Source organism: Chrysemys picta, chromosome 12, assembly GCF_011386835.1.
Source record: "Chrysemys picta bellii isolate R12L10 chromosome 12, ASM1138683v2, whole genome shotgun sequence".
Lineage (NCBI taxonomy): Eukaryota > Metazoa > Chordata > Testudines > Emydidae > Chrysemys > Chrysemys picta.
The window spans coordinates 31,211,292-31,235,153 of record NC_088802.1 but is presented as its reverse complement, the minus strand read 5'-3'; the positions used below and the strand labels follow the sequence as shown (position 1 = coordinate 31,235,153).

At 48.9% G+C, this 23,862-nt stretch overlaps 1 protein-coding gene across 7 annotated transcripts in view; it reads left to right on the top strand.

Moving 5' to 3' along the window:
• Positions 1-23,862, top strand: part of GAS7 (growth arrest specific 7) — a 224,483-nt gene that overhangs the window by 150,382 nt on the left and 50,239 nt on the right. For 5 of the 7 annotated variants that reach the window (XM_005305109.3, XM_005305110.3, XM_065562664.1 and 2 more), the window contains 3 exons: positions 1,525-1,602; positions 9,007-9,092; positions 11,625-11,678. In XM_005305109.3, the coding sequence (XP_005305166.1) occupies positions 1,525-1,602; positions 9,007-9,092; positions 11,625-11,678 (218 nt within the window). The remainder of the gene's footprint in view (positions 1-1,524; positions 1,603-9,006; positions 9,093-11,624; positions 11,679-23,862) is intronic. The other 2 variants (XM_065562663.1, XM_005305111.3) reach the window with 1 other exon arrangement.

The following is a 23,862-nucleotide window of genomic DNA, read 5'->3' as shown; positions in this document are numbered from 1 at the left end:
CGGCCGGAGCCCCGGGCCCTTTAATTTGCCCCTGAGCCCCGGGGAGCCATCTCTGCAGCTGGGAGCCCCGGGTTGATTTAAAGGCCCTGGGGCTCCCAGCCACAGCCAGTGCCCCAGGGCCTTTAAATCTTGAGAGGCCCACCTCTTCCGGATGAGGTCATGCCTCTTTCGGATGAGGCCACGCCCCCTCAGGACTTCGGCAGTACCGGTAAATCCCGTAAATTACTTTCACCCCTGCATGCATCCCATAACTCTGTTCCACAAGGTTACTGACATGTATTAGGATGGCTTTGACTTTGAGGCTGGTACTGTCTTGTAGTATGAGTTGTAACCTGCTCTGCCTGCAGTGAATGGTGCCACCTTCCTTGTTTGCCTCTGGGCAGGGCCACCTTTTTGGGTTGCTGATCTGAGGCCAGGTCTACACTACAGCCTTTTGCTGGCATAGCTCTGATGGTGAGGGGTCTGATTTGTAACGGATAGAGCTGTGCCAGCAAAAGCCGCTAGTGTAGCTGCTGTTCTACAGACAACACTGATCCATACAGCTTATTTCACTCGGGGGCTGGAGTCAAGAACCCCGGTGCAGAGCACAGATTTGCCAGCCGGGCTGTGTCCACACAGCCACATCCCCTGCCTGGGGTTTTCTGCCATCTCCCCAGGCTCCTCCTGCACAGACCCTCAGCAGTCAGAGTTTGCTGAATCCCACAATCAGCTGCTCACCTAGCAAACACTCATGAAGACAAGGGACCATGGCTTCCATGAAGCCACTGCCACCAGTCCCAATCCTGGCTCCTTGCAATCACTGTCAGAGAGGGGCAGGACAGAGACCCTAGCTAGGGCTCCTCTCCATACAGTAATTCAGTGTTGCCAACTCCACATAGCAGGAAGTCGCCAGACAAACCCTGAAAAGTCGCTAGATGTTGCTGTTTAAGCACGCAAACAGAGTCAAAAATGTCACTAAACAAAATCTCCACGGAATTTTGTATATAAATCCATTCCATACTCTTCTCACTACATTCTGTTGCACATAAGTCAATGTCATTACATCTCAGTTGAGCATGTCCAGGGCTTCTTGGGCTGAGATCACTGTAATCTCCTGGTGAGGAAAAGAAGACTGTGGAGGCTAATTAAATACTTTGCTAAAGCCAGGTGCACTTTGGTGAGAACAGCACATTAGCCAGGGCTTGTTTTTTTGCAAATATGTTCCTTCTCACTGCTCCCTAGTAGGTGGCACACCCTGTGATGCAGGGAAAAATGGCTAATGAAGTTGGCAGGATGGGGGAGGCAGGGGGAGGCAGGTTAGCCGGCGAGGAGAGCTGCACAGATGGAAGGTGGGGTGGGATCTCTGTGGGAGGGTGGGGGGAAGCATCAGGCAGTGGGTGGCACTGCACTGGCCAAACAGGGAGCTGGCAGTGTGGGGCCGAGGCAGGGCGGTGGGTGACCCATTCATTCTGTAACTGTGACCCATGGCACTGTGCCGTGCTCATAGGGCCCTGGTGCACTCACTGTGCTGTTCTCTTTGAACAGAAACCACGTGGGAACGGCCGAGCAGCGTGCCTGGGACCCCCAGGAACCCCGGGAGCCAGAAGAGTGCTGTGCCTGCAGGTACTGTTTCCTCGGCTGGGCCTGCTCTGGAGGTTTGCCCAGGCTGCCGGGAGGGTGAGGCATTTCCGGCTGGGAAAGGAGCTCAGCGTCCCCGGGCTCTGGCCTGACAGGCACTTCCCAGCTCAGGCATGACTGGCGGGCTCCAGGGCAGTGGCTGGTGCCCCTCTCACCATGAGCGCCTTCCCAGCCCCGAGCACAGCTGATGTGGCTCTGCCCCCGGCAGAGAGCCAGCTCAGCTACAGCTGCTGCCCCAGGTGCGGCGCAGAGGCCACAAGGGGTGCAGGAGGGAGGCAGGGTAAATGCAATCCCCACAGAGGACACAGCCTGGGTAACCCAGGCCTGCTGGATGTGGTGCTCTGTCTTCCTCTAGTGACACCTAGACTAGTTAGGGATTGATGCTACAGCCTTGGCTAAGAGACCCGTGTCTTGTGACTCAGGCAGTAGAGGCTCACACATTAAGCTCCAGAGGGCCCAGGTTTGATCCCAGCCACCACAAACCGAGGTCTGTTGACCTTACACCTGCATGGGGGAAAGGCCTTAGCCCAGCTCAGCGAACATGCCAGCCCGCCAAGGAGCTGCACAGCAGTGTGAGAGCGAAGGTGTGTGCCCTGCTTGGGGAAGCCAAGGACAGGCTCATGGCTCAGCTGCTGGGCAACAGCCCATCTCCTGGTGACAAGGCCTCTGTCAGCTACAGCATCTGTGTGGAGGGGAATGCTGCACGGGGGAGGGGAAGAGAGCCCTGCATAGGGGAGGGAAGGGGAGCATTGCACAGGTGAGGGGAGCCTCGAAGGGAGGGGAGCACGGCCCAGAGGAGCATCAAAGGAAGGGAGTGCTGCATGGGGGAGGGGAGTGTCAAAGGGAAAGCTGCATTGGGGAGGAGAGGAGAGCAGTGCACACAGGGGAGGAGAAGACAGAAGTACCTTTCCTCTGGGCTGGCTCCCACCCCTTCACAGTGAAGAAGGCTGACAGCAGAGTAGGGAGCTCCTGGGGGCAGTATGGGGAGTCCCTACAGAGGCCAGGCTGTGCCCTGTTAGAGGGGGCTGGCCCACACGTAGCCCTACCACCCCCAGGGAAGGGTAAGTTACAGCAGCAAGCAGTCTGGTTCCTGCAGCAGCCCTCAAGGGGAGTGCAAAGCTGTTCGGGCCAGTTGGGTGTAGTGGAGCCTTCTGAGGGCTCCCCCATTCACAGTCCCTCTGCATAGGGGCCGCTGAAGAGCAGACAACGGGTCTGGGCAGATGGTGGGCCCGGGGCAATGCTATGCTTGGGGTAGCTGTGACTCTGCTGAGCAGAAAGGGGAGCCCCACAATCCCCTCCCACACCAGGAACCAACTGAAGCGCGCACAGCTCTGAGGAGGGGCTGAAAACAGGCAGAGCCATTGGATCATGTTATATCTTTCTCTGCTAGATTGAAGAGCTCATTATCAAATTTTTGTTCCCCATTATAGACTGTAATCAAGCCCCTCTTTACTCTTCTCTTTCTTAAACTAAATAGATTAATCTCCTAGAGTCTGTCACTCTAAAACATGTTTTCCAATCCTTTAATCATTCTGATGGCTCTACTCTGAACATTATCCAATTTATCAACCTCCTTCTTCAATTGTGGGCTCCAAAACTGGACCCAGGATTCCTGCACCAGTGCCAAATTCAGAGGTAACACAACCAATCTACTTCTGCTCGAGATTCTCCCATTTATACATCCAAGGATCCCCTTCTACAGATCTACATTAGCTGGGGATCTAGTCCATTGACTCCAATGGAGCGATACCAATTTACCTCAGTTGAAGATCCGGCCTTCACTTTGCCTGTAGATTCTGCGTTATGTGAGTGTGCCATGCAGGCCGCGTCGCTCCAGGGCGGGGGACAGTTTGAGGCTGCAGGTCGGATGTTTATTTGGCACTGGTGAGGCCACATCTGGAGTATTGTGTCCAGTTTTGGGCTCCCCACTACAGGAAGGATGTGGACAAATTGGAAAGAGTCCAGTGGAGGGCAACAAAAATGATTAGGGGGCTGGGTCACATGACTTATGAGGCGAGGCTGGGATTATTTAGTCTGCAGAAGAGAAAAGTGAGGGTGGATTTGATGACAGCCTTCAACTACCTGAAAGGGGGTTCCAAAGAGGATGGAGCTCGGCTGTTCTCAGTGGTGGCAGATGACAGAACAAGAAGCAATGGTCTCAAGTTGCAGTGGGGGAGGTCTAGGTTGGATATTAGGAAAAAACTATTTCACTAGGAGGGTGGTCAAGCACTGGAATGGGTTACCTAGGGAGGTGGTGGAATCTCCATCCTTAGCGGTTTTTAAGGCCTGGCTTGACAAAGCCCTGCTGGGATGATTTAGTTGGGGATGGTCCTGCTTTGAGCAGGGGGTTGGACTAGATGACCTCCTGAGGTCTCTTCCAACCCTATTCTTCTATGATTCTTTGAAACTCACTCAGTAGAGCCCCACCCAGACAGCCACCAGAATGAGCTCATTTAGTTCGGAGGGCTGCACTTCCAGTGCCCGTTTCCTGGCACCTCGGCCGTGAGCCCCAGAGCTGTCAGCACTGCACTCTCTGCAGCCCATGCTGACCTGACCAGCTGCTCGCTAGCTGGTTGCAGTCCCATCAGCAGAAGGGAGGGGAGACTTCCCTGGCACTCACCAGCACAGGCAGGGGATCCGTAGAGCCACACCTTCCACCCAGACCCACCCACCTTTAGGCTCAGAGCAAGTAGAGCTAGTTTGCAAAGGTTTCAAATCCTGTATTCTTCATGGGAATGTAGGTGACTCAATTTGTCTCCTATACGCAGGGGAGGGGCTCAGCCCTAGCACCTCCCCTACCTTATACCAGGGTTCACTCTTCAGGAAGTGCAGCCCATGACTGGGAGAGAGAGCGGAGGGAGAGGAGTAGCTGGGGATCCAGCTTTCGGGCAGGGACTGGCCACAAGCACCCTACTCCCGAGACGGGTGGGTAGAAAGCAGCCAGCAGCAGAACTCCAGTGGGGCAATGGCAGTTGGGGAAGAAGGGGTGTTGTAAATTCTTGAGCACCAAGTAACTTTATCCCCTAAAATACTAAAAATGTAGAATGCAGCTAAACAAGAAAAGGTAGGGGCCAGATCTGATTGGCTATCTCAATGCCCACTCAAGGAGGTGATGCCCTCTACCGTAGGCACATGGGGTTCTTCGCAGGCATTAGGGGAGGCACTGCGTGATGAAAGACAAGCAATATACTCCCAAGGATTAACTGCCAATCTCCTGTAACTAAGGAAAGGAAAGGAAGAAAAAGATAAACAAATCTCATCCCAGACAGAACACAAGCAATCAGAAAACAAAGGTTCCTTCAGTTACACGTTCCTCTTGTGTCTGTCTCGGAGAGCTGTCCTCAGAGATTACACCTTGAAGTGTGGGCCTGGTCTGTGGGATGCTCTCCTCTGTGTAAGTTAGGACTAGAGTGCATTATTCCCCAACTCAGCAATGAGTCCTTACTCAGAGATGGGCATAGGGGCTTTGTCTAAGGGTCAGTGAATCCTGCTTGGTTTATCATGGATAATCTAAACAGTCGATAAATAGGCAGAGGTGAGTGACCTGAACTAAATCCTATGAAATTGGACAAAGTTAATAAAAGAACCAATTCAAAAAGCAGTGTGGAGACAGGCAAATTAATAAATATTAAGAACTTTAAATTTAAATTAAATCTGTTTACCAAGGTTAGCTGCTGTCTTCTCTCCCGGTGTATGCGGACTGAACAATCTGATGTTTAACAGGAGAAGCTTTTAGTACCTTAAACTACCATATCAGAGGAGTAGCCGTGTTAGTCTGAATCTGTAAAAAGCAACAGAGGGTCCTGTGGCACCTTTAAGACTAACAGAAGTATTGGGAGCATAAGCTTTCATGGGTAAGAACCTCACTTCTTGCATCTAAGAAGTGAGGTTCTTACCCATGAAAGCTTATGCTCCCAATACTTCTGTTAGTCTTAAAGGTGTCACAGGACCCTCTGTTGCTTTAAACTACCATAGTATTTCCATATTCCATTAGAATTATTGCAAGAACAATTTAAATCTAAACCCTTGGCAGTGCTTTTGCAAACTCCATTTCACCAATAGTGCTGAGGTCTCTGAGATATCACCGTGTGCAGAAGCTGTGCTGGACTGAAAGTTACCTCTTGGTGCTGTGTTGTAGCTTCTTGGTTCTTCTTGGTTGTCTTGCTGCTCTTTGTTTGCTTCTTGAGGTGTTGGCTTGGAGGTTTGATGAGCATACATTAACAGGCTGAGTTTGTGTGAGAATGAACATAAAAGCTCAAGAGAGTGTAAGTGTGTGTAAGAGCATAAAACCATAATCAGAGAGGGAGTCTCTCACTTCAGAGGAATTATACTCCTCTCTTGCCATGATCTGACTGGAGCTGGACAGCACATCTCTTTCAAGGGCTTGACTGGACTCAAGTATCAGCCACTGTCACCTTTCATTGGCTCAACCCCTTCATGGGCTGATCTTGGTAGTATCTTCCATTCTCAGGTATGCATGTGCAGCAGGGCTGTAACTCTTTTATTCATTCCATTTTCTGAGCTATCCCACTAGTTCCATCAGGTTTTAATAGGAGTTTAAATTCTGTTTCAAATGAATACAGACACTGCTATTTCCTATATTTCAGCCCTTAACATCATTTTTAAAAACAAATTATTCTTAAAGAGAGTCTTTAAACTTAAATGGGGATCAAATAAAACACTGTCTTTTTTTTCTTAACTGTCCGTGGAGAAGTTCTTCTTGTCTTCCTGAATTTGATAAGGAGTTGCTTAAGCCCTGGCAGATAACTAATTAATTTCCTAATGAATATAAATAATTGTATACTCAAGTGGCTTCTTATATTAGTTCTCAATTCTAGCAAGGTCATTTTATTCCATATTTGTACAGAAAACATCTCAATATTCATATAACTTGTATGGAGTGATTGAATTTAAATACAAAACATTTGCAAATAAACATCTCAAACAAAGCTTATATCATCTTAAGTATTTGAAAGACAACTCAAAGGTTCACCTTCAAGAGAAACATTAGTTAGAAGTAATCAGTCTTCTGTAAAACATTTCCCAACCATAAATGTTCTTAAAGTTTGAAGAATGAAGGCTTTAGAAAACATATAAAAGAAATCCGTTTCAGGGAGGATATTTCTAGAATTCTTTGTGTGGGTTTAAAACTAAAGGTTTTTCTCTTTGCAAAGAGGAAGGGTGAATAGGGTGCTTTTATGACTTTGTTTATGACTCTGGTAGCACATCTTAAGCATCACTCGTCTTTGTAATATCCTGAATAAACCAAATCTCTTTATAACTTGGTTTTTTTAGATAAAGTACACATGTATGCCAGCCTTGTGTTTTTCACAAGGAGAGGTGTCTTATCCTCAGGGAAGACTCTCTTTGTTAGTTGTTTGTCTTTTGACCAGTTGTTCCTAGATTTGCAGCCTGCGATTTATAGGTAGAGCCCTGTGCAGATACAGATATAGGTAGAGCCCTGTGCAGATACAGCATCCGATCCGCTAACCGCAAAAATTATCTGTGGATATTCGCATCCGCAGATTTGCAGGGTTCTACACTGAGGGCCAGGCTGAGGCTCTGAGGCATCCCCCCCCGCCGGAGCCCAGTCGGGGAAAGCCATGGTGCAGCTGTGGGGGACCCCACCTTTCTTGGGTGGGAGGCCCAAGCAGCCCCTCGCCAAGTGTCCCAGCCCCCCCACCTAGTGTCCCTGCCCCCCATCCCCCTGCCAAATGTCCCTGCCCCCCTGCCCAGCATCCCTGCCCCCTAACCCTCCCACCCAGGGCACGTGGAGAGACCTAGGCTCCCCAGAGCTGCCAGAGTGGCGCTCCTGGACCCGTCTCGAGGGGTGTGGGGGGGTGTCAGCTCAGAGCCCAAGCAGCCTCCGGCTTGTGTTCCTGCCCCCCCGGTCCACTGCCCAGGGCAGGTGGAGGATCCGAGTCAGAGCCCTACTTTGTATCCGCATCCGCGCTGCTATCTGTCGTAATGGTCTGTGGATATCCATAGATATAAAGTGGATGCCTGCGGATTTGCAGGGCTCTATTTATAGGACATTTACAATTTGCAATTAAAGGTTCCTATGAAAGGCACAAATCCAATAACTATCACGTAAGTACCTCTTTCCAACCTGGCTAGGATGTTGTCTCTTTCTGTTTGTCTATCTGGTCTATTCAGATTGTAATATCTTTGGGGCAGGGACAGTCTGCTTCCCTGTGTATTCTGTGCACAGCACAAAGGAGTCCTGACCTCACTCCATGTGCTCCCAGAATATAAACAGTGACTCATTTCTAATAGCACAGCAGCTCAGAACTGCAGGTTTCTCTCTCCCAACACCCCTCCCTCACTCCCAGGACATTATGCAGTCCCAGTTTAGGTGCCACTTTGAGTTCCGTGGCAGCTCATACCATCAGCCTGACAGGGTAATGGCAGAGCTCTAATAGCCCTGCAGCTGCCTGACTGACATTCAGTCCCCCAGGAGCCCTCCAGTGAGTCACATCCCAGGGGAACAGCCCTTAGTAGTAGAAATGGCTGTTTCCACAAACACCTTCTGGAGCAATCATCCCGGAGTGTGGTGGAGCCAGGAGCAGATGCTGAGGGCTATGTACATGGATTCCTCCCTCACTCGAGACAGGATCAGTGTACTCTATCCCCATTTCTCAGGCTCTATGCAACAGGCAGCTGCAGACATCCGTCCCTTAGGGAGACATTCGGATTTGGGCATGGACCCAAGCTACATGCTCTGAAAATGAGGATCCGGGATGTATGAGCCCCTGAAAACTGAGGGTGCAGAGTCCTTTGCACTCATTATTTGTTGTCAGGACTGGTTTCTGCTTTATACTTAGTGTCGGCTTTTCAAGGAGTAGATGCAGTATCCAGCCCCAAGCAGCCACAAGTCAGGCCTCAGAAAATCAGGGAATGGGCTTTCAAATCATGCAGTTTTAAAATATAATCAGCGTTGGATTGTTGTCCTTTGCCTCTAGTTTTTGGGGTGCTGGTTTGCAGAACAGAAGTGGAACTAGTATCTGCCACATGGGGGGCTGTTGGGAATTGATTCAAGTTCTAGGGCGTCTCCCTTAGACCTTTCTACAGCCGTCTAACTCTGCTGACTTCAGTCTGCCCTGGAACAGTGAGAGGAGGCCTGGGCCCAGAGGCTAGACACACTACTGGGTTGTGGGTTGGCACTGCCCCATCCAATTCTATTGAGTCAGGCCCATGCCTGTTTAGAGGTCTGTTCAGTTCAGGCACCTCTGGGGTAAGACGGCACATAGGGAAGGCAAGTATCTTGTTACAGGGTTCTGAGAGTTTACCTTTATGATAAATAAAGTGACTAAGAACCATTGAAAGTCTGTATTTAAGTATTTGCTGCCTAGAGCAGCCCTTCTAACCTCCTCTGTGTGTTCCTTACAGCGAATGGATATCACACCCCTGTGACACCCATGCATCAAATGGAGCCTGGTCATATGAGTCTCCGGAAACCCAGCGGGGACCCCCAGGTAGGTTTTGGGGAACATTCTGAGCAGGAGTGTAAAGGAGTAGGGTAGTTTGTGAGTCCTCCAATGACACTCACAATCAGGGCCAGCTTTAGCAAGAGCGGGGCCCGATTCTGGCTGAAGCTCCGGCCAGGGTCGTGGGGCTTGGGTCCGGCCCGGAGCCGAGCTGCGGGGGCTGGAGCCGAGCCGAGCCGCGGGGGCCGGGCCCGAGCCGAGCCAGAGCCGCGCCAAGCCGCGGGGGCCGGAGCCGAGCCGCGCCAAGCCGCGGGGGCCGGAGCCGAGCCGCGCCGAGCCGCGGGGGCCGGGCCGAGCCGCGGGGGCCGGGCCAGAGCCGAGCCGCACCGCGGGGGCCGGGCCGGGCCGAGCTGCGCCGCGGGGGCCAGGCCAAGCCGCGGGGGGCGGGCCGGAGCCGAGCTGAGCGGGCCGGGCCAGAGCCGAGCCGCGGGGGCCGGGCCGGGCCGAGCCGAGCCAAGCCTAGCCGCGGGTGCCAGGCCGAGCCAAGCCAAGCCGAGCCGCGGGGGCCGGGCCAGGCCGGGCCGAGCCGAGCCAAGCCTAGCCGCGGGGGCCGGGCCGGAGCCAAGTCGCAGGGGTCGGGTCAGGCCAGAGTCGAGCCGCGGGGGCCGGGCCAGGCCGAGCCGAGCCGAGCCGAGCTGTGGGGGCCGGGCCGGGCTGAGCCGAGCCAAGGCGTAGCCGCAAGGGCCGGGCCAGAGCCGAGCCGCGGGGGCCAGGCCGGGCCAAAGCCGAGCCGCGGGGGCCGGGCCGGGCCAGAGCCGAGCCGTGGGGGCCGGGCCGGAGCCGAGCCGGGTCAGAGCCGCTGAGGCCGGGGGTGCTCGGCCGAGGCCGGGCCGGCGCACTCGGCCAGAACCGGGGCCAGAGTGAGCTGCTTGGCCGGGGCTGGACTGGGCCGCGCCGCGCCTCCCCGGAGCCCTTCTCGCGCCCCCCGCCACCTCAGTTTACCTGGTGCTGCCAGCCTGCCTGCCCGCCCCTGCTTCTTTTCAGACTTCCCGCGAACCTCTGATTCGCGGGAAGCAGGGGACGGGGAGGAGCAGGAGGCGGAGTGTTCAGGAGAGGGAAGGAGGAAGAAGTGAGCTGGGGGTGGGGTGGAGAGCTGCGGCGTGGGGCCCTCTTAGCGCGGGGCCCGATTCAGCCGAATCAGCTGAATCGGCCTAAGGCCGGCCCTGCTTACAGTGAGCATGCTTTAGAAGCCGCCAGAACCCAGTCAGAGCAGCAGTGTGTATGTAGCTGGACCAGGCATGTTTGTCTATAGGCAGGAAACAGTGGAACCCCACTGTACCGTGTACCATGAAAAAACTCATACAGATACAGACAGACATCATCTTCCTTTCCAAATGCAACCAGATGGACATCATACCAAAAGGGACTAAAGGTAAACAGCTGCTACTCTGAAAACTGTATCGTGTGGTTTCCTCATGTTTCCACCACCTCCCCTGCTAAGCTGTTCCAATGTTTAATCACTGCTAGGAAATGACATCTTATTTCAAGGCTGAATTTGTCAAACTTCCATTTCCAGCCATTGAATCTTGTTAGGTCTTGGTCATCAAGTCTGAAAACACCCTGCTCTCAGATCTCTGTACCATGATGTGTCAGTGCCTAGACACAGTGATCATGTCATCTCTCAACCTCTCTTCAATAAGCTGAGTAAATGGAGCTCCTTGAGCCTCACATGGAAAATCTTGTTTCCCAGCTCCTGGATCATTTGGTGGCCCTCCTTTGACCTTACTCCAGAACTTCCAATCCTTCCTGCAGTGTGGACACCAGAACTGGACACAGTATCCTAGTAGTGGTCCTACCAATGGTCTGTCCACAAGCAAGATTATTTTCCTTTAATATTCCCCTTTTCTTACATTAGCCCTTTTTGCAACAGCATTGCACTGAGAGCTCATGTTGAGGTGATTGTTTGCAGTGACCTCTAAGTCTAAGTTGTTACAACACACAGCACAAGGCCCTGCTCTGGATCAGGGCCTGAGGGCATTACTAGAATAGAGAATTAGTTGAATTCTCCAAAGTGACACATCCCATCAGGATCAGTTCAGTACTGCAGGAATTCAGAGCTTGGCCTTGTGGGCAGTACCATGGGGCGCAGCAGGTTCAGTGGCTCTGGGGGGCTGCACGGGTACAGTGCTTCAGTGGATGGGCACAGTGCTCAGTTGCTGGACATAGAGGGTACAGTGGCAGTGGTGGCACAGCCAGGAAGGGGCCCAGGGCTCAGTGGTGGGGGGGTAGGGGTGCAGTGGAGGGATGCAGGGGCTTAGTGGAGGCGCGCAGCGGGGAATGGGCACCAGGGCTCAGTGGAGGAGAGTGGTGGCTCAGGGGTTCCTTGGTGCCCAAGGCTGCTCCTCAGCTCCTGCCCGGCCTCCCCCTCATCCCCGCATCGCTCCCCTGCCCACTGCCCCACCTTTCTCGGCCAGACACTGACATCTTTCAGTGATTCACTGCGCAGCTCGGGCCAAGCACACTCGCACACCCTCCCGCCATGGAGCGCATGCTGATGATACCTCTTTCCTCTCTCTGCAGAGTCCGGGGTCCCCGCGTGTGCCCAGGAGGCTGGCCAGGGAGAGCTCGAGGACGGTAAGTACAGCCAGGACAGCCGGCAGTGTTGCAGGCAGGGGGTGAGGCCTGGACAGTGATCCCTGCCGCTGTGCCGAGGGCCAGCAGTATGTGGGCCAGCTTCAGGGGCAGGGCAGAGCAGCCTGGGATAGCAAAGAAAGCCCCTGGCGGGTGGGGTGGCCCTGGGGCAGCCAGTCAAACCAGAGGGCACATTTCTAAAGCTCTGTCTGGGGGCTCCCTGCTCTGTTTTTAAGGGGCACTGAAGAAAAAACTTTAACAAAACGGCCTGGGTCAAACATGTCAGGCCAGTTCTTAGCAAAGTGGCCACATCACAAAAATGGAATTGACACTAATTGCAATCCTGTGCGTACTGCCAACAGAGGCCCCGAGTCTCAATGAGCAATAGACATTGAACTGCTCGGAGCCCTAGCAGTGCTACCTCCAGGCAGAGGTGAGGAACATTGGTAGCGAAGCCTGTTCTGCCTGTGTAGAACCTGTTCTGTGAATGAATGGAAATCTTCATTCTTCCGGGCTACCAGGCCAGCATCTTTCACCGGCACTGAAGGTCACACCCCGAAAAACAATACAAATCAAAGTGATACAATTTCACAAGAGATATCTGTGCCCTGAAATGTCATCCATACCTATTGTGTGAGGACTTCTGCCAAGAGTGGCCCACGTGGCCTTCATTCTCTACCCTTTTTCTGCCATTATATATGCTTTTAAGCATGTACATGCACTGAATTCCCCAGACTTAGAAGAAAAAGAGTGATTCCGTTCTAGCACTGATAGAGCTGAAATGGACCCTTTCCTTTGCTTCCAACTTTGTTGGTTTTGTCAGATAAAGTTAAGGCTCACAATAATTGGATTCATCTTCTGCTGCTCTGGGATTTGGAAACTGATTAGTTCATCTGTATGTTACATGGTGGCAGAAAACTGTCTGAGATCCAAAACTCTTTTTCTAAATCTGTCTTCAATAAAAAATCTAGAAAAGAAGTTCGAGCAATTAGTAAGGAATGCTGACTCTGCAAAATAACTATTGCTGATAAACAGCTGGTAAGGAAGTACTTGGGAAATGTGAATACCTACTATACAAATCAGCTGTTCTGGGTGATGTGTCTAACAAGCTTATTGATCCACTACCATTTATTTTTTAAAACTCAGGGACAATTCAGGAGGTAATGAAATACTGGAGAAATGGAAATTTAGCACCTTATTTTCAATGAAGAATGATTCTGCCAATTACCACCCTAGAAGTGGAACTTCTCTCTCTAGCTGAAAGAGAGTAATGCAAGGGCATTAATATCTGGAAACGCATCCAGTTTGGTGGAGATTTCTGGAAGAAGGTGCAGGGATTGCTAGTAGGATCAGTGTTAATTAACATCTTCATTACTGAACCACATTGAATAGTTTGCAACTTTGCATTACAGAAAAGGGTGTTATTAATCTCCCTAGATGAAACTTTGTGACCATATCTGGGCTTTAGTGTTCAGTTCTGGGCACCTCAATGCCAGAAAGATATTTAAAAGTGGAAGGAATTCAGAGAACAACACCACAACTGCTTGGGGCTGGATGGGATTTACTTAAGAGGAAAGATTAAAAGAACCAAGTGAGCTAAGCATTGACTAAGGGAGAGGGGAGGGAGCATGCTCATAACCTACAAATATTGGAAGAGTATAAAGCCCAAGGGAGGGAGAGGAATTATTTGAAGTCATACATTGTACGGGCGTAACTAGGAGTAATGGGAGAACAGTCTATTGAGCTGCCCTTCCGTCAATGAGGAGTGTTCTTGTGCCCATGTACAGATTTGTTACAGGCCATTTTGGTGGCCATTGGTGAGTCACTGAGGCTCGATGGAAGTTAATTCAGTTGTCTGAGTGCCCATATGATGCATCCCTCTGCTGTGGTAGCCCAGTCACCTCCATCAGTCCTCCCACTGCTGTCCCAGAGTGCATCAGTCACTGAAAAAGTGGCCAGTCTGGTCACCTTTCTGTCCAGCAGTCACCTAGCAGCCATGCATGCTGTGTGGAGCTCACTTGTAAGCCATTTCAGAGCAAGGAACCTCTTTGTCCTGCGCAGTGCTTCCCAAGGTCTGGTAAATGCCCGGGCCCCTGCTTGCACCACTGCTAAAGTCCTCACCTTCATCTGCCTGGGGCTGCTGGGCATGCCCATTGCCAACTGGGAACGTGGCATAGAGAGGCCAGGAGGTAGCCACTGTCCACACTGGGAGTCGAGCGCTCTGTGGGGTTGGCAGAAGGGATAGGACCAGATAGGGTGTAAAAACACACCTAGGACAACAGTGAAACACCAGGAAATTCCCCCACAGTGTGTTCATTCTACTGTGAATTACACCTGGTCCTCTGCAAGTATCCCACCAGTCAGCCCATCTTGGTGATCGACAGCCCTTACTGTTAACAAATTGCACTTTATTTCCTGTCTCAATTTGTCATTAAACCCATACCATAATATACAGGTGATAATTTTGAAGCCCTTCAAATTTCTCTGGTATTTAAGCAGTACTGTGGGCTCTTATGCCACTTTAACCAAAGATACAAACAGTGCTAAAATCTTTAGTTTACAAGCCAATTCAAGGCTTCTTCCTCTTGTTGTCTATGAACTGTCAATTCTCTTGTCAACAAAGTCTGTGTGATTTAGGCTGAGCTCTTTGAAACACTCAGGGTTTCATCTTACAAATTGTACAACTCTTAGTATGATGAGTTTCTCCAGCCTCCACATTCTCAACTGAGTTAGTGATTAGACATGATTTCTAGACAACTAAGACAAACGATGAGTGAAATACAAGTAGATGTCATACATTTTAGTCATTCAGAGGGTTTTAACTCAGTTACGTGCTTTCTGGGAAGCATTTAGTTTAACATAACCATGTTGTCAGTTGATGAAACAATATATGTATAACTAGGCTTGGCAGACTTTGTTTTTTTTATATATTTTTGACAGATCATAGAATCATAGAATATCAGGGTTGGAAGGGACCTCAGGAGGTAATCTAGTCCAACCCCCTGCTTAATCCCCAACTAAATCGTCCCAGCCAGGGCTTTGCCAAACCTGACCTTAAAAACCTCTAAGAAAGGAGATTCCACCACCTCTCTAGGTAACCTATTCATATGTACGGTGAAATGGACATTTACTAATACAAATCTAATCCTTCCAAGACTGTATATAGGTCATTTTGCTACTTATCAGTTGGAACTGGCCTGAAGCTGGCTTCTCCAGCACATCTGCACAGTTGCAACGACTGGTTCCTTGAGTTAGCTAGAGAGTTCATTCATTCAGGTAATTCACTAAGGGTGTTGTGATACCAAGTTCTTGTCTCTTCCAGATTTTGCAGCAGTCTCCCTAGATCAGTGGTCCCCAACACGGTGCCCGCGGGTGCCATGGCGCCCGCCGGGGCATCTATGTACGCCCGCGTACTGGCCGGCGGAGAAGCATCCGCTGAAATGCCACCAAGAAGCAGCCTCATCAAGAGGCGTCGCCGCCAAAATGCAGCTGATTTTCGGCGGATTTTTGGCGGCGACGCCTCTTGATGACGCTGCTTCTCGGCGGCATTTTGGCGGCGACGCCTCTTGATGTTGCCGCTTCTCGGCATTTCGGCGGATACTTTTCCGCTGGCCACGGTCCTTCATGGCTCGTCGTCCAGCACCCGCCACACTGAAAAGGTTGGAGACCACTGCCCTAGATGGTACTTTACCCGATAGGGTTAATAGGTGCTTGTCAGTGATAGGCTTTAGTTGTTAACAGCAGGACATATGTTCACTGGGCTAGGTGATGAATCTTTCTTGTCCAGCTGATTCTGGTGCATGGAGCACCGTGCTGAACAACACAGGGCATATTATACGTGATGCAGCAAAGCACAGTCAAATAGCGACCCAGGCTCCTGCCAATGATTTGAAAAGTCTATACAGGTTATAAGCTGTGTCGCTTCTCATCATCATGATAATAAAATACTGATGGAATAGAATTGCAAGATACTAATACATCATCTTGCTTCTCTCCAAATACAGAACAAAAAAAAGTTGTGGAATACTTCTGCCTTTTGTGCATCGTGGTTGATAATTTTATGTCCTTATCCTATCATAATGGCACTGTACCAGGGGTAGGCAACCTATGGCACATGTGCCGAAGGTGGCATGCGAGCTGATTTTCAGTGGCATTCACAGGTCATGCCCACCGCTCCGGGGGGCTCTGTATTTTAATTTAATTTTAAATGAAGCTTCTTAAATATTTTGAAACCTTATTTACTTTACTACAACAATAGTTTAGTTATATATTATAGGCTTATATAAAGAGACCTTCTAAAAAGGTTAAAATGTATTACTGGCACGTGAAACTTTAAATTAGAGTGAATAAACGAAGATTTGGCACACTACTTCTGAAAGGTTGCTGACCCCTGCACTATACCATTGTTTGGATTTCATTTGTTTTTGACACATTTAAAGAATTGCTTCTTACTGGCCATAGATTTTTCATTGATATCTTTATCAGTAGTTTGCATTTCCTAACTGCTGATGAGTAGTCATTGCTACCAGCTTCCTCATTTTTCAGTTTTGTTTATTTATATTTTAATTGCTGTTTTAATTTCCCTCTGAACCAGAATGATTTTTTAACCAAAGAAGCCGTCTTATATCATTGTAGAGTTGTGGGACTTGGGGGCATCTAACAGAGCATTTTTATGTCTGTTGCTGATATCACTGCTCTACAGCCAAAATGCTTCTGAAATAAATGTAGTCAAACTTTACTAATTCTGGGTCACTGAGAACGAAAATGATGCTTAAAATTGTTGATTGGCTCTAGTTTTCAAGATATGCTATTGGGTCAATATATATGACCCTTGACTTGGGAACGGCGGAGGATAAGTGAGTTATAAAGGGAAGGGATCTCAATTTAAACCAGAAATGACTAAAATACATCTTTGACTGGATCTATGAATAAATCTATGACTGGGTTTGGACAGTACTTGCTTTTTAGGCAAAACAATGAATGATGCAATCTGAAGCTGGTATTGCGTCATCCATGATATGAATTGCATCATGTTATTCCTAGAAGTCATGGATGATGCAATCATAATGAAGCTTACATCACTCTGCTGAACAAATTGCCCTATATCAGCTCTAGAAATCATACAGTGTCGTGCTCTCTTATTTGTCAGTGTTTGATTTTGCAAAGGGACACATTTCTGTTTAGCCAGAGTGAGCAGAGATGCCTCGTACTTGTGTGAACAGTGCAGATAACTTCTGCTATGTTTGTGGTGAAGTGACCTTTGCATCACAAAAGCGCAGTATAACCACTATGGTTAAGAAAGCCTATCACTTTTATTTTGGCTGCAAAATTGGAGATCAGGACAAGAGGTGGGCTCCACACATATGCTGCAACACTTGTGCAACCAATCTTTGCCAGTGGTTGAACAGGAAAAGGAAATCTATGCCTTTTGCAGTGCCAATGATTTGGAGAGAGCCAACAGATCATACCAGCAATTGTTACTTCTGCATGGTGCCTCCAGTTGGGAAAGGTGTGTCAAAGAAGAAAAAGTGGACTGTGCATTATCCAAACATTCCATCAGCTATACTCCCACTACCCCACGTAGAAGGACTGCCGGTTGATGCACCAGAATCATTCTCACTTGAGTCAGACGAGGAAGAGGAAGAGGATGAAACTTCTGGTCCTGAACCATCAATGTCACAGGACCCACATTTTCTCCCATCCTCCTCCTCTGAACCACACCTCATAACACAAGGTGAACTGAATGACCTTCTCAGGGATTTGGAACTACCCAAGAGTAAGGCAGAGCTGTTGGGCTCCAGACTACAGCAGTGGAATCTCCTGGCAGGTGATGTTAGGGTTTCCATGTTCCGTGACCGTCAAAAGGATCTTGTCCCATTCATAGAATCATAGAATCCTAGAATATCAGGGTTGGAAGGGACCTCGGGAGGTCATCTAGTCCAACCCCCTGCTCAAAGCAGGACCAATTCCCAACTAAATCATCCCAGCCAGGGCTTTGTCAAGCCGGGCCTTAAAAACCTCCAAAGAAGGAGACTGCACTACCTCCCTAGGTAACACATTCCAGTGCTTCACCACTCTCCTAGTGAAAAAGTTTTTCCTAATATCCAACCTAGACCTCCCCCACTGCAACTTGAGACCATTGCTCCTTGTTCTGTCATCTGCCACCACTGAGAACAGCCGAGCTCCAGCCTCTTTAGAACCCCCCCTCAGGTAGTTGAAAGCAGCTATCAAATCCTCCCTCATTCTTCTCTTCTGGAGACTAAACAATCCCAGTTCCCTCAGCCTCTCCTCATAAGTCATGTGCTCCAGACCCCTAATCATTTTTGTTGCCCTCCGCTGGACTCCTTCCAATTTTTCCACATCCTTCTTGTAGTGTGGGGCTCAAAACTGGACACAGGATTCCAGATGAGGCCTCACCAATGTCGAATAAAGGGGAACGATCACGTTCCTCGATCTGCTGGCAATGCCCCTACTTATACAGCCCAAAATGCCGTTAGCCTTCTTGGCAACAAGAGCACACTGTTGACTCATATCCAGTTTCTCGTCCACTGTGACCCCTAGGTCCTTTTCTGCAGAACTGCCACCCAGCCATTCGGTCCCTAGTCTGTAGCAGTGCATGGGATTCTTCCGTCCTAAGTGCAGGACTCTGCACTTGTCGTTGTTGAACCTCATCAGGTTTTTTTTGGCCCAATCCTCTAATTTGTCTAGGTCCCTCTGTATCCGATCCCTACCCTCTAGTGTATCTACCACGCCTCCCAGTTTAGTGTCATCTGCAAACTTGCTGAGAGTGCAGTCCACACCATCCTCCAGATCATTAATAAAGATATTAAACAAAACCAGCCCCAGGACCGACCCTTGGGGCACTCCGCTTGAAACCGGCTGCCAACTAGACATGGAGCCATTGATCACTACCCGTTGAGCCCAACGATCTAGCCAGCTTTCTATCCACCTTACAGTCCATTCATCCAGCCCATACTTCTTTAACTTGGCGGCAAGAATACTGTGGGAGACCGTATCAAAAGCTTTGCTAAAGTCAAGGAATAACACATTTCCCCTCATCCACAGAGCCAGTTATCTCATCATAGAAGGCAATTAGGTTAGTCAGGCATGACTTGCCCTTGGTGAATCCCTACTGACTGTTCCTGATCACTTTCCTCTCCTCTAAGTGCTTCATAATTGATTCCTTGAGGACCTGCTCCATGATTTTTCCAGGGACTGAGGTGAGGATGACTGGCCTGTAGTTACCCGGATCCTCCTTCTTCCCTTTTTTAAAGATGGGCACTACATTAGCCTTTTTCCAGTCATCTGGGACCTCCCCCGATCACCATGAGTTTTCAAAAATAATGGCTAATGGCTCTGCAATCTCATCCGCCAACTCCTTTAGCACCCTGGGATGCAGCGCATCCGGCCCCATGGACTTGTGCACGTCCAGTTTTTCTAAATAGTCCCGAACCACTTCTTTCTCCACAGAGGGCTGGTCACCTTCTCCCCATACTGTGCTGCTCAGTGCTGTAGTCTGGGAGCTGACCTTGTTCGTGAAGACAGAGGCAAAAAAAAAAAAAGATCTTCATGGAAGGTGATCTTGTAGCCTGCAACAACATCGATGGTGTGATGGCAACCCTCAACATCGTTCACGATCCAGATGAGTGGAGACTGTTCATTGATTCATTGAAGACGAGTCTTAAAGCTGTTTTACTGCATGATGGCAATGTTTTGCCATCAATTCCAGTTGGTCATGCAGTCCATATGAAGGAAACCTATGACAACATGAAACAACTTTTGAGGTGCATAAACTACGACCAACATCAGTGGCAGCTTTGTGGCGATTTGAAGATTGTTGCTCTCTTGCTTGGTCTGCAGACTGGATACACAAAGTACTGCTGTTTTCTCTGCAAATGGGATAGTCGTGCAAGAGATTCCCACTACATCAAGAAAGATTGGCGACTCCGACAGTCATTGGAGCCAGGGAGGAAAAGTGTTCAGCATCCACCACTTGTTGAATCAAGGAAGATTTTGTTACCACCCTTACACATCAAGCTGGGTCTGATGAAGAACTTTGTCAAGGCCATTGACAAAACACAAGCAGCTTTCAAGTACCTCCATGGAAAATTTCCAAGGTTAAGTGAAGCTAAGATAAAGGAAGGTGTCTTTGTTGGTCCTCAGATTCGTGAACTTTTTCGAGATGATGCATTTGACCATGCACTGCGTGGCAAGGAAAAGACAGCATGGAAAGCCTTCCAGTTAGTGGCAATAAATTTTCTCGGAAACAACAAGGCAGACAACTACAGGTTGTTGGTGGAAAACCTCCTCAAGGCATACAAAATCCTTGGTTGCAACATGTCACTAAAGATACATTTTTTGCACTCTCATCTAGATTTTTTTCCACCGAACTGCGGAGCAGTGAGCGACGAGCACGACGAGCGATTTCACCAGGACATTGCAACAATGGAGAAACGCTATCAGGGCAAATGGAGCCCATCAATGCTTGCAGACTATTTCTGGACAGTGACAAGAGATGCTCCATTTAATGAATACAAGAGACAAGCCAAGAAGCGCCGAGTAGACACTGAATAGGACTAAACTATGTACATAATAATTTTTTGCCTTTTGTTTCATAATAAATTTTATTTATATAACCCTTTTGCTGATTTTTAAAGTGTTACATAAACAGGACAGGTGAAATATTATCATGTAAAGCAACCATAAACACATGAAAAGACCTAGGTTTACAATTTATGATTAAAACTCTACTATCTACACAATATACATAGACATAAAATGTAAAAACTTAAATATCTTAGAAATAGTAGCCAATCCGTTGTTTTAATTGTCATATTTGAATTCAGCACATCAAAATACATAATAGATAGCACATTTTATCTCTGAAGCAGACGACTTCTCAAAAATTGTAGACCAGTGTATCGTGTGGATTATAAAGACCTGGCCTATTTGCAAGATTGGGAAAGTCATTCTCAGGGGTTGAGGACTGTGGGAGGTGCTTGTGAAAATACAGGTGGTCTAAAAGTCAGTTGTGACTGAAGAATTTGGAAACCGCTGCATTAGAGGATTGTTGCCTGAAGGACTGTGGAGAAAAGCTGGTTTGGGAGATGGCAAATGGCTTGCGATACAGGACTCGGGAGCATGGTCCAGGGTTAAGGGGCAGTTTGGGGAGAAGCATGGAGATACTTGTGGAAGGAGTGCACAAAGAGGGAGTCAGAACTGTCCAAGCACAAGATGTGCACAGGAAAGTTTCAGGGACCTAGCAAAGAGACGCAGCTGGGCATAGCATGGGACGAGAGGCCCTGGAAAAAGCAACCTGCTCTTTCTATTATCTTTGATCAGCACCTGGAGGCACGGGACCAGTTGCTTACTGAGCTTGCAAATGAAGTTCCTTGGAATGTCTCTCTCCACCTGTGCAAGAGTAGTTAAAGCAAATGTGTCACCCCCAGCAGCTGGCTTCCTTGGCAGTAAGGACAAGAAGAGACAAAGCAGCCTTGGGTTTCTTGGAAAATCAACATCTCCTGAAGCCCATTCCCAGTATGGAAGCAAGGAAGGGAAGAGGCCCGACAGGCTGAACCAGCAGTAGTGGGAAATCTCTTAACCATAGACTCACTCCTGTTCCCATTGAAGGCAAAGGTGAAACTTTTGTTGATCACGGTGGGAGTCAGACTGAGCTCAGTGTGCAAGAGTATATGCGAGAGGAGGGGCCTGTCAGTAAGATAAACCCAGGCAGGGTTTGCGCTCAGTTCCCTTCATGGGATTCCAGGGATGGATGAGGTTTGGAATTGGCTTGGTTCTCAGTCTGTGGAAGCCAGGGGTCCTCCCCCACCTCTGCCTCCATGGCTCCAGCATACAGTAGTCTCATGCTCCTGTGGGGTTTGGAGGGCCAGCGTGCCCTGGTCATTGTGGCTTCCATTCTCACAGTGCCAGGGACGTCACACTATAGACCCAGAGGCTGTAGAAACTGTGACTATAGCTCGAGGATGGCCAAACCGCGGCTTTTACAGTTAAAGTCCGGCTTGCGGAGCCCCGCCCCATTCTCCACCTACCAGACTTGGGGGAGGGAGAGGGCAGCTCGGGACCTCTGTTTTGCAGGGAAGTGGTGGGGTAGGGGCTTCTGCCCAGTGGGGAGGGAGGTCTCGGGGCTTCAGCCCCGCAAGGTGCATCTGTTGGGGATCGGGGCTTCAGCAGGAGTGAGCTGAAGCCCCAAGCCCCGGCAGGCGCATCCTGTGAGGCAGAAGCCCCAAGGTCTGGCAGGCATGCCTCGGCTCTTGAACTTATGAATATGGTTGTATGCGGCTCGGAGGGTCAGTAAGTTTGGCCACCGATGCTATGGTGTATTGCAGTGGTTTTCAAAAATTTTAGGTTGCACACCTTTCCAAATAATGGAGTCTACCACGTACCCCCTTCTGAGAAAGTGTCATAATATACCTATGATTGCCAAATCTTACTAAATAAAATGCATTGTCCACCATTGTGGGATTTTTCTCATGTACTTCCTGATAACCCCTAAAGACACAAGTACCCATTTGAAAACCATTGGTGTATTGCATTATGTTAGCATGTGACCATGTCATCCAAGTTGCATTGTGATAATGCATATGCACAATGGCAGAGTAGAAGGTGTGCACACACCCTTGACACTGGTATTTCCTGCCTTGTGGGCAACTCCCATTGTAATCACAGGATTGAATTCATTTTGGGATTGTCATTTAATTAAAGAAACATCCTCATTTTGTCCCCAGAGGACGTTTCACTTGAGTAGTATGCCATGCCGACCCAGCAGTGTCTGTCAGGAGCTCCCCATTTGACTGCACACCGGAAGCAACACTTTCATTTTGCCTTTTGACATTTTACTGCTTTTCCCAAGTATTTTTCAAAGGTCCTTCCAGTCTAATCCACTTTGGAGATCAAAGCAAAGAGGGAAAAAGTGCAGTGTTAGAAATCAGTTCCAATAGGGTGTTAAACTATTCTCTATCTGCTGTAAACGGTCCAGTGTACAGGGACTGAGGGCTGCTGGCCAAATCCTCCTTTGTTCTGGGTGTAGAGGACAAAAGAAGAAAGGCTTAACTCCAAGAGATTGGCCAGCCCAGTCCTAGGATCCTCTGAAAATCCCTCCAGCTGATATGATTTGATCCAACAGCAGCTCCTTGAGGTAGAGGTAAAGAAGACAATACTTTTGCATTTCAGAGTTATTGCTGAGTCACTTGGCAGGAATTTGTCTCTGTAGAGCCCTTTAACAATTCCAAAAATGAACAGACTTTCCACATTACATAAATGTAAAGAGACTGTACAGTGCCTTGCCTTAGAGCAGTCACATAGCTGTGCTTAGCACAGATCACACAGAGAAGCCTTTCGAGAAGCTGGAGTACTTGGGGATGGGAAAGGGAGGAGCAAAAAACCCATTGCTAGAGGTAAACAGTTGTTTTCTGCAAAAAGCCAAAGGTGTTGACCAGGACTGTACTGTTAGACATGTACTGTATAAAACCTCTGGAGTTTGTTTTCCGTTGCGGTGCTGCTCTGTGGAGAATTGTTCCCATTTCATGATATGATACAAAAGAGACCTTTTAAAAATGATTTTAAATATATAATTTAGCCCCCTGGGATCCCTGTGATAGAGGAAAAGTGCGTGAGGGGAAAGGGAGAAAAAGGACAAGTTGGAAGAGATAATTGAAGAAGGGGTCATTGGCACTGCAAAAGCCTATGAGCACTGAGCAGTCCCATTGATTTTGCTGGGGCTATTCATAGACGGATACACTGAGTACATATAGAACAACATATTATATAAATCTCTTGGATACCACAGTGATCAGCAAGACAAGACAGAGATTAGAGTTTATGGCTGCAATCTGCTTCCTTTCCGCAGCTTTGCCCCATATTTAATCTTACACTTTGTTTTGTTATTATAGGGTTGCTCAGTAGCGGCGTGCACAGCCAAGCACTTCACTTGTTAATGTAGGGTTGCTCAGCAGTGCTATGTGCTGCCCAGCACCTCATTTATTATTGTACGGTTGCTTAGCAGTGTGCACAGCCAAGAGTTTGTGAGTGCTAGACTGTGCACATTGGTTTTCAATTTTAGGATAACTCATCCAAGAACAATTGAACCCAGTGAATTTGGCAATATATCTGAGTATTTTCTCACCACACCTGACCAAGTCTCTGTACTTTCTATTGAGAGGAAGCAGTT